The following is a 10,474-nucleotide window of genomic DNA, read 5'->3' as shown; positions in this document are numbered from 1 at the left end:
AATTTGTTTCAGAGTGATGCCGAAGCCATAAAATAAGTGGTGAAACAAGTGGTTGCCGCTTTTATTTTGTCTGACCCAGCGGAAGTGTTCCTCCGCTGTATTTTCGCGACGTGTTAGCCTCCGCAGCCCCGTCGCTGCCGCTTGCAGAGAGGAACACACACCGATTCGCTTAGGCCCTTCACGGTAACCTCGGACGCCTCTCGCCGGTGTCAGGAGACGCTCCGTCCGCCTTGTCCTCCTCCTCTCTCCTCGCTGAGTCGAGCCATCACCTCTGGACTCGCAGGGCTGTGATTTGCGGGCGATGCGGGAGCAGTTTCGGAAGTGAGTAGCTGCAGAGGGGCTGGGGAATGTTTGTGGTGCTGATAAATAATGGGGATGGTGGTAATGCAGGGGAGCTTTTCACGCCGCTCGCACATCGACCGTGTGCTTTGACTGTCAGTCAATTATAACAGAATATTAAAGCGAATTGTCGGTTTTGCTGAGAAATGAGCGAGAAGCGCTTTTCCCTTTCTCCGCTAATGAAGTGGGAGGTCAATGGTTCTCTTTGGGAGTGATTTAACCCTTCCTGCGGTTGTTACCGGGGGAGCGAGGCGAGGTGTGCGGCCACTCGCGCCTCCTCGAGCCGCTCTCCTCCCCGCTCCTCTGCTGCCATATTGGAACATGAATCTGTATATATTCAGCCCGGAGCTGCGCCTGCATGTCAGCAGTATGTGATTGAATTTTTCCCACTGGGGAATACGTGGTAATCTCAACGAGTGTAATACACAGACCCCCGCCGTCAGTGCAGCAGTGTTTGAATTCCTTCACACTCCACACACGGTCACCTTCCTGGCAAATCGGCGCTGAATTGTTGCACATTTAGTGCTGTTTTGCACCGATCCGATGATCCACTTATCGGTTTTCAGCATGGCTGGATAGGATTTAGTCTTTATGGGAATGGCTGCTTCCCATTTTTGGCACCCATGTGATTGCAGGTGTGTGTGTGTGTGTGTGTGCGCGTGTGCAGGTGTGTGTGTGTGTGTGCGCGCGCGTGTGCGTGCTCCGACCAATTCACTTTTTAGTCCATGACTATTTGATTGACATGAAAAAAAGTCATGAAACAAATGTCAATTTTTAGAAAAGCATGAGCACTTGAATGAATACCAACATATAGAAACCAACCTAGTTTAGACCTTCTTAGCATTTCTTTTTAAATTAAGCAGCATCGTGGGGTATTTTGGACAGAGAATGGCTATTTAAGGTCATGCCAAAGAATTTCATTCGTTTCTCAGCCTGCACTTTGACTAGACCACTCCAAAACCTGCTTTTATACATGTTTGTTGGCAAAACTGCTGGTTTGCTTCAGATTATTACCCTGCTGCGTAACAGCAAACACGTGTTTAAGCCTAAAGTTCTTCTTCAGGATTTATCTCTGTAGATTATGTCAATATTGTTAGCAACTAGTACCTAGCTCGTTGCTGTGCTTTAAAATTCTGTTATTCTCTCACCTTTTTTGAATAAGTACACATAGTCACTTAAATGTGCTAGAAGCTTAGAAAGAAGTTTCAATTTATTAATCAATTCCTCTCATTGCTACTCAAGAGCTACTTCTCTATAAGAAGAGTCTTAATCATGCAGGGCATCGAGTGTGAAGCTCTCTCTGTCCTATCCAAGGGATAGAATAGCCTCTTTTTGAATGATACAGCAGCAAGAATAGCCCTTAGACTGTAGTGTGTTGAGAAATACTGCGCTGCTTTACAATTATGATATTTCATGCCACAGATCCATGTGGTTTTACATCGGTTTTACTCTTTAAAACATCTATCTGAGCCCTGGTATGCCCCTCAGCTGTGACATCGGACCACCGTCTTTGTGCATTTTTTACTAGTCCTAGTCAAATACATTTGTAATTCAGTGCATTTACGTATGTGTTTAAAAAAAAAAAAAAAAGGCCAATATTAAACCTCAGATATCGAAAGGGGGGAAAAAAGGGGATCGGTCGATCTTTCAACCAGTACCAATGTTCTGGTTGAAACGCCAAAAATGAGATGAGGAATGTATATTGATAGCAAACATTTAACATTAGTATAATATTTAAATTTAACATTAATTTTCTTGACATTTTTCTCATATCTAGGTCTGATCCAGTCTCATACCTTGAATTATCTCTTTGATTTCCATTTACAACTTTGTAATCAAAGTGTCGTTTTCAGCTGGTTGCTGAAAAAAACGACAGCTGTTCACTGTTACATGAGTCAACGCTCCACGTTGGACAAACACCTCGCTTGACCCGCAGCCGTTCTCGGTCCCGATGCGTTGCCGTGTTGCCGGTGAAAGCAGCTGCTGCGCGTTCATTCGGGGGCGTTTGTGTGAGCGGCGCTCTCATGACGAGCTGCTGTTTATCCACACTTTGAGGCTGAGGATTTTAGAGTAGCTCTTCACCAGGGGACCCCTCTCCTCATTATCGGGAGTGTGAGTGTGGGAGAGAGGCAAAACAAGCCTGCGGGCCGATTATTGTTTGTGCGTGCTTCAGAGACGGAGGTTAACTGCGGGTGTGCTCTCGTACAACCAGCTGGACCCACGTTGACCGCTTCCCAGCTGGACCAGGTTGCGTTTGTGCACTGCCTTGGCCCCAGGTAGAAACCGGACAGCTTGAAAAAGTCCGAGCTGCACTGCGTTCTTCTTCTCTTCTTTGTTTTGCTCGATGCAGTGGTTGAGCCACACCGCCCACTGTGTTCAGCAGTCACCCACTTTGCACACCTACTATTAAAGCCTGACCTGAAACATCCACCTGCACAGAGGAGAACACCAAGATATCATTTCACCTTTATCCCTGGCTTTATTTACTTCGAATACTAAAGTATGGCTGGAAAGGTTTTAAACTAGTAATGTGAAAAATAGTTTTTCATATTTGGACATTTTAACAGTGGTGAGAAATCCAAATAATATATAAAAAAATGTGCATCATGTGTGGGGCCAGTTGAAAAAATAAGAATAAAGCTGAAGCAGAACTGGACATTGACCCAATATGTACCAGTATGTCAGCCAATCAGGGTCTGAGAGTGAAGAAATTAAGCTATAGGCCTAGTCAAAGCCCAGATTTTTCCTTATTCAGCAGCAATATCACATGAGAGAGAGAGAGCAGTTGCTATAAAGCAGGGTTTAATTAATATTTAAATGTATTATTCATTTTGTGGCATTATTTCAAGATACGCTTAGCATCTCATATTAGCAATTAGCCTTTAATGAAGCTTACTGGAAAATGAGTTCAATACCAATACAAACAACCATGTAGGGAGTGAGATCTCTGTCAACAATATGACGTCTTAAATATTCCTCTTGCTCCGACTACAATTCTTAAACAGCAAAATGTCTGTGTCAAATCAGTGTCATTGTTCACAACTCCTGATTGGCCCAGTTTAAATCTCACTGGAGAAATCAGGCGGAATTGGATAGGAAGGCAAATGGCCGATCAAACTTCAGCGAGAAAATGGTTAATTATTTGCTTTCTGTAAAAACTGGATATGACATTCCTAAAACACCTAACTCCCCCCTCCATAACATGTTATGTATTATAAGCCTGGTGGGCCACCAGGCTGTACTTGCCAAAGGTAAAGCCTTGGAATTTGCATTTACTTTGTTTTAAATACAGTGCGAAAAAGTAATGCAAGCTAGTTGATGCATTTATGGTGACCCCTGCCACCAGACGGGTCTGGGAGAAACCCGTCTCCACAACATTTTATTGCTGTTGGTTCCATTAGTTTGTCGATCAGATAATTGAGTTTCCAACCAGCAGGTCAAGCTAAGAACCCTCCAACTTCTGTTGCAAGCTGGACTCCATCTATTTAGACCCAAATACTCTTGAACTTACCAACACAATATTTTAATCTTCCTCTGTTTTTGTCCCTTTGCAGCCACCAGACCCAGACGACATGCTGGGACCATCCCAAGATGACGGAGCTCTACCAGTCTCTGGGTAAGCATCACCTCAACGTCTTTTAAGGTGTTTTGAATGTTTTTTTTATTGGAGGGTTTAAAACTTACAACATAACGTTTTGCTCCTCAGCCGACCTGAACAACGTTCGGTTCTCGGCCTACCGCACCGCCATGAAGCTCAGGCGCCTGCAGAAAGCTCTCTGCTGTGAGTACGGTCGCGGTGGCTCCTCGCCCCGTCGCGACGCTGCGCCTCGTCCTCCCCATTCGCTGCTTTTCTCTTTCCCTCGTCTTCGTCCCGCCTCTCCTGCCTCCTCTGTACTATTAACCATCTGTCCCGTTCTGTTTCTGTTTCTGACGCATCATGGTGTCCATATGTGTGTTTACTCATCCCTCTCATCTTTTGCCTGTGGATCTGCAAAGTGGGAGCTGCCTACGTCTTTCTGTCAGGCTGCTGCGGCAGCACAGAGCAGAGGAATTATTTGTGACGCCAAAGCTTTTTATAAATAAAAGCAAAATCCCCCAGGAGTGGAGTTCTGGAGTTGAACATTTGCTTTGTGTGTCTCGTTGGTATGTTTCTAGCCACTCAATCGCAATTGAATTTAGGGCTGGACTTTGACTGGGCCATGCTTGCTACTTTGGTAGCTCTTAGTGCATGTTTCAGGTGTTTTTCTGCTCTAGTCTCAAGTATTTGTATGCTGCATCCCCTACTTGGCCTTCGGACAACTTTGACTAGGACTTTCTGTGGATTTGAATTAATGATATCAACAGTTTTATTTGTAATAGGATTAATTGTATGTCATGAAATCATTCCTTCTGAGGTTTGGAGGAATGGATGGCTCTACAGAGCTATGACGGTAAATTTAGCAAATATACTAAAAATACATTTATGATTATTCTTTTCTCCTTTATTTAGGATGGTTTGTTACAGTGGAATATTTTTCAAGTTACGCAGGAGAACCTTTGTAAAATTTCCTAACTTTTGCTTCAAGTACGCAGCTCTGAATTAAACCAAAAAAAAAAAAAAAGAAATTTACATTTTTTGTCTAATGCCAACAAGGAAGTAACTACTTCTGGAGGCAGTTCCTTACACTGAGCTCAATACAAATGTACTGTTTTCAGATGGTTGTTACACCATCAACGTCACTAAATAAAATATTTTAATCCGTTTAAAACTTTTGTGCCTGCTAAGGCTCAGAAACTTAAATGTTTCAAGACTTTTTGCAAATAACTGACAGGCTGTAGCTGATGATTGACCAGCGCCTTCGTCCTTCGGTTGTTGGGTGGCTTCAGTAGTGGTGTTCTCTGAGGCAATGTTGCTTAAAACTGTAACCTACTCAAGTGAATGTCACATGTAATTATCAACCAAATTTCTATTGCACCTGGTCCGTCTCAAGGCCTTGAAAAACTTGAACGCAACTGAGACCAATCAACACCAATTTTGTTTTTCTTTGGACTGTAGAAGATGAGGTTTGCAGTCAACAAAACTTGTAGAACATTATTTTTGGCGTTCCACAAGGACCCATTCTTGGCTCTTTTCTCTTTGTTGAGGAAAAACTCACCAAAACCTCTAAAAGATGTTCCAAAAAGCCTGGAGAGCTGCTGATTCAAACCGCTTTTTAGGGATTTCAAGAATGTCTGGTGACTTGGAAGCAAAGCTCATCTGTGGTGGTGTTTCTTTTCTTAGTGGACCTCCTGAGCATGCAGACGGCGTGCGAGGTGTTCGAGCAGCACACCCTGAAGCAGAACGAGCAGCTGCTGGACATCTCCCAGCTGGTGGCCTGCCTTACCAGCCTGTACCAGCGGCTGGAGCAGAGCCACTCCCACCTGGTCAACGTCCAGCTGAGTGTGGACATGTGCCTCAACTGGCTGCTCAACGTCTACGACACGTACGTGAAAGCACGCCCCGACACGACCCCAGGAGTGTTTTCCCCCCAGAGCTAACCAGGTTCTGAAATGTTGCTTTGGCAGCGGGCGCACTGGGAAGATTCGGACTCTGTCGTTCAAAACTGGAATCATCTCGCTTTGCAAAGCCCACCTAGAGGATAAATACCGATGTAAGTCCAACCAGCTCGTACATAAAACTAGAGGTTAAAATTTAAGTTGATATCGATCTGATATTAAAACCTGTATTGGTCCTGATTCTGAAAACAATTCTAGATCTATTAAGTTCAATTCCATGCTTTCTGCTCTATGCATCATACACTATATTTAGAATTCCTAATTATGCTTTCTGTAGCATTTTAAAGGTTTGTTGCTGTTAATTGTTACATGTTTCACCAACACAGTCAACCTATTGTTTTGTCAGTTTCAGTTTTTTTATTATTTATTTTACATGTGCTGTTACGCTGCTAATTGCACTGAGTGGATAAATTAAAGTTGTTTTTACTTGTTAGCTTGTGGAGCTATCTGTGTATTTAAGTGTGACATACTTAAATTTGTAATTCAGTGCATTTATGTTTAAAAGAAGGAATGGTTTAAGTCAATTCAGCTGTTTTTCTGTATCAGCCGATACGAGACATCAGATATCGGTTTTGGAAGTGAAAACACAAAACATGGTTAAAATCCATGCCTTGCACATTTTTGATTAATATTTGTTACTTAATGTTTGCTTTGTTTGAAAAATTATGAAAAATACCTAAAAATAATTTTTAGAAGAAGAAATGTATATTTTGTAATAAGGATATATGATCAAAGTGAATAATTAGAATTCATTGTAATCTTTTATAATTTTTTTAGTGACACTATTATTTTGAGTCACAATTTATTTTGTACAAGCTATCAAACTATTTTATGAGTTGATATTTATCCTTTTTTTTTAAGTTTTCATTTCTTTCTCTCTCTCTTCCCCTCTGCATCTCCAGTTTTGTTCCGACAGGTCGCCAGCGCCACGGGTTTCTGTGACCAGCGCCGCTTGGGCCTCCTCCTCCACGACTCCATCCAGATCCCCCGGCAGCTCGGCGAGGTGGCGTCCTTCGGCGGCTCCAACATCGAGCCGTCTGTCCGCAGCTGCTTCCAGTTTGTACGTGCCTCAGTCAGAACCGGTCGGAATAGACCTGGATGCAGACACAAGCAGTGGCTAATTCTGCGGGGTTACATGTGATTACTTGCCTTCTCATTCCCCCGCTGCCTGCCAGCCTGGCGGTGTGAAGGCAGCTTATCATTATCCAGATCAGTAGCTGGAGTCAACTTTGTAGTTTTGACTCTGCTGTCCTGCTTCTGTAGAGAGACGGAATGAAAGCGGAACATTTTCCTGCCTAACTCTTCTCTGTTTTTGTCGGGATTTTTAGTTGGTTTCTCCTCCCTGAAAAGACACTTTGAAAAATATGATGTTGTAAAAATCGACTTTTTGAGCTTTACATCATGTTATAATGTTGTTCCCTCAACAAAAACACACCTGGAGTGTTTCCTTTGTTCTTTCATGCATGTTTTGAAATCCTTTAATCTCCCGTGGCAACCACCTTGGGGCGACTCAGTTCCTGCTTCGTGGTGATGCGTTTGCAGTTTCCAAGATTTTAAGCTTCCGCCTCACAGAACAGAATCCTCCCCCAAATCCTCCACTCGGCTCCTTCAGACTAGACGGCAGCAATTAGCAAACACCTACTACCTTGTATTCATTATAGGAGCTATTTCTCAATGCAATGCTGGTAAAAACGTAGTTAAAGGGTTAATAGAGGAGCCGTGTTGTGATGACTTGTTGAAGGCGGCGCAGTTTCAGAAAGAGTCAGGAGCTTCTTAAAGAGACAGAGACCCAATTTTAGGACTTTAAATTACAAAGTCAAATTTCTTTTAAGTTGTATTTGATATATGTAGCATTTTTTTAACAACAGATGGTAATTTATTTACTTTACGTTTAACAGCAATACATTGAATGATGCATCTGAATAAGTTCTGAACCTAAAATTTCTTTATTACTCCCAAATTTAAGTTTCTAAGAAAATGTGTTTTCAGAAATGTGAGCATAGATGCACTGATGCGCTCAGTACCTGGTTTGGGTTTCTGTCGCATTCGTCTGAAGTTCTGTCTCTCTCTCTCTCTCTCTCTCTCTCTCTCTCTCTCTCTCTCTCTTTCTTTCTTTCTTTGCAGGCCAACAACAAACCTGAGCTGGAGGCCGCCATGTTCCTGGACTGGATGCGTCTGGAGCCTCAGTCTATGGTTTGGCTCCCGGTGCTGCACCGGGTCGCGGCTGCAGAAACCGCCAAGCACCAAGCCAAGTGCAACATCTGCAAGGAGTGTCCCATCATCGGGTTCAGGTGGGTGAAGTGGTTGAAATCAAAACCGATCCAATATTAATATCTGTGCCTCGACCAGCCGATACTGTATCGTATTGGATGCAAAATAATGGATCGGAGCGTCCCCAGTGATGCCATCCCATGTGATGAATTGGTCCTGATTTCCTTAAGTTTGGGATCAACTGATATCAAGGAAAATCAGAATCAGTAGACCAGGCTTTTCAAAGATCAGTGATCGGCCAGAAAACTGCAATCACTGCCTCCATAATTCATTCCTCTTATTTCATATTTTGTTTTGTTAGATGTGTTATGTCGACAGTATGGGGCAGGAAAAAATCTTTCCTTTGCCCACAACTGACTTCAGCTGCTTTGTGTGCTGCCAGATGCCATGGTAACCGTAACGTGATGTAAACATGCCTCCATAATAGGACTGAGATCATAACTGACCCTGGTTATGACTCAGCTTATTTCTAAGAACAGTTAAGAGGCTTTTTCAGAATAAAGCCTCAGTCAGGTTTATGTCAGTGTGGTAGCCTGATGCATAAACAAAAATACTCTGTGAGCAACAAATGTCCTACATTTATTCATCTATTTTCTTTAGAGGTTTTTTGTCATGTACAGCTGACTTTAAAAGATAAAATCAAATAAACTGAAGGCGCCAGGTTACATGGATCCAGAAAAATAGAGAGAGGACACAAAGGAAAGAAAAGAAAAACACAAAGAAGGCAGAAGAGACAAAGGAGGGAAGGAAAAGTAAAGAAGAGAAGGAAAGGAGAAAACCAGAAGAAAACCCTTTTAGATAATAGATAACTGAGACTGGAAAAGATGGCTGGTGTTCCTCTCCTCTCATTTTTTCCTCTTATTAATCATGTGGTCTATTTTTCTTCTTCTTCAGATATCGGAGCCTGAAACATTTCAACTATGACATTTGCCAAAGCTGCTTCTTCTCCGGCCGCGTTGCCAAGGGACACAAGATGCAATACCCCATGGTGGAATACTGCACTCCGGTACGTTTGGGCCGGATCTGAAAAACAATCCTGCAGCGTTTAAGAGTCCAGCTGCCGTCTCTCCATCCAGCTAATAAGCCAACTGATGGTGCTTTGAATTATTTTCTGTTAGTGATGGAAAGTGTGTTCTTTATTGCTTTTCATTAAAACGAATCTCAGTGGACTACAAGGTGGTGTTCCGCTCCATCTAGTTTAGAAATTTGAAGCTTAAATCTTGACACAGTGACCATAAACTTAATCTAATATATTCTAGTCCAGATTTTGTCCATGATTGCAACAAAAACTTATTTGCCACCTTAAAAATTTCTTGATTTAATTTTTTTTTTTGTACTTTTTCATCAGTTACGTTTCAGATCATCAAAGCGAATTTTATATCAGAGAAAGAGAATCCAGTTTTCAAAGGATTTCATGGATTAAAGGGGAAACAAATCTAAACCAGTCTGTGTTTAAGATTGTCCTCCATGTTAAAGGATGAAATAACTCCAGTGAAAATATATTTTTGGTCAAATTTTACCATCTGTTGTTAAATAGGACCAGTCTGACAACATGAAGTAGGCTGCAGTGACACATCTGAGGAAATTCTCCAAAAGATGAGATTTTAGATTCCTCTTTAAGGAAGCACGAAGCATGACTTCTTACCAGCTGTGTAATATAAATGTAAATGGCTTTGAAAAACATAAGTCACCAACTCATTGTTTAAATTTAACATTTTGTTTTGATTTTTCCATTAAAAAGTGTCTTTTCTGACCCTCTTCTTTGCTCTCTCTGCAGACCACATCAGGGGAGGATGTGCGTGATTTTGCCAAGGTGCTGAAGAACAAATTCAGGACCAAGCGCTACTTTGCCAAACACCCACGCATGGGCTACCTGCCCGTCCAGACCATCCTGGAGGGGGACAACATGGAAACGTGGGGCTCACACACAAACACACACACACACACACACATACACACAAATACAGACAAGAGACACAAGTAATATTCTGACCTACAGAAGAAGTCTATACAACTTCTAAATTCGCGAAAAATGACAAGGATTATTCAGATTCCCCTTTAAATTTTGAACGTAGAATGAAAGCACAGACCAACCACAGGTTAATATTACTTCCTAATATTGTTGTGAGTGTTGAATGGGTTTTTATGTTTCCCAATCAAGCTTAGCTTTGATGCTTCTTCATGCTAGACCGTCGGATCACATCAACGTCTAAAGCTTTCAGATAACAACCGAGGCGAACTGCACCTAAGGCTCTGAGACCAAAATCCGCTGTTCCTCACACGTTACTAGAATACAAAGATAACCTGATTAAATACAAAATGCTGTTTT

The 10,474-nt window shown here is 42.2% G+C and overlaps 1 protein-coding gene across 1 annotated transcript; it reads left to right on the top strand.

Annotated features, from left to right (window-relative positions):
- The first annotated feature begins 275 nt into the window (after positions 1-275).
- On the top strand, positions 276-10,451 carry LOC106952536 (dystrophin-like). Its single transcript, XM_015040704.1, has 9 exons — positions 276-321; positions 3,894-3,955; positions 4,046-4,120; positions 5,600-5,801; positions 5,884-5,969; positions 6,777-6,934; positions 7,999-8,165; positions 9,040-9,151; positions 9,923-10,451. Exons 1-9 carry the CDS (start codon positions 302-304, stop codon positions 10,127-10,129), a joined length of 1,089 nt encoding a protein of 362 aa, XP_014896190.1. The 5' UTR covers positions 276-301; the 3' UTR covers positions 10,130-10,451.
- Positions 10,452-10,474: the final 23 nt, after the last annotated feature.

This window comes from Poecilia latipinna, unplaced genomic scaffold (genome assembly GCF_001443285.1).
Source record: "Poecilia latipinna isolate Pla-1442-1.1 unplaced genomic scaffold, P_latipinna-1.0 Scaffold523, whole genome shotgun sequence".
In the NCBI taxonomy this organism is placed as follows: Eukaryota; Metazoa; Chordata; class Actinopteri; order Cyprinodontiformes; family Poeciliidae; genus Poecilia; species Poecilia latipinna.
Note: the sequence above shows the minus strand (reverse complement) of the source record. Positions and strands in the feature narration are given on the sequence as shown.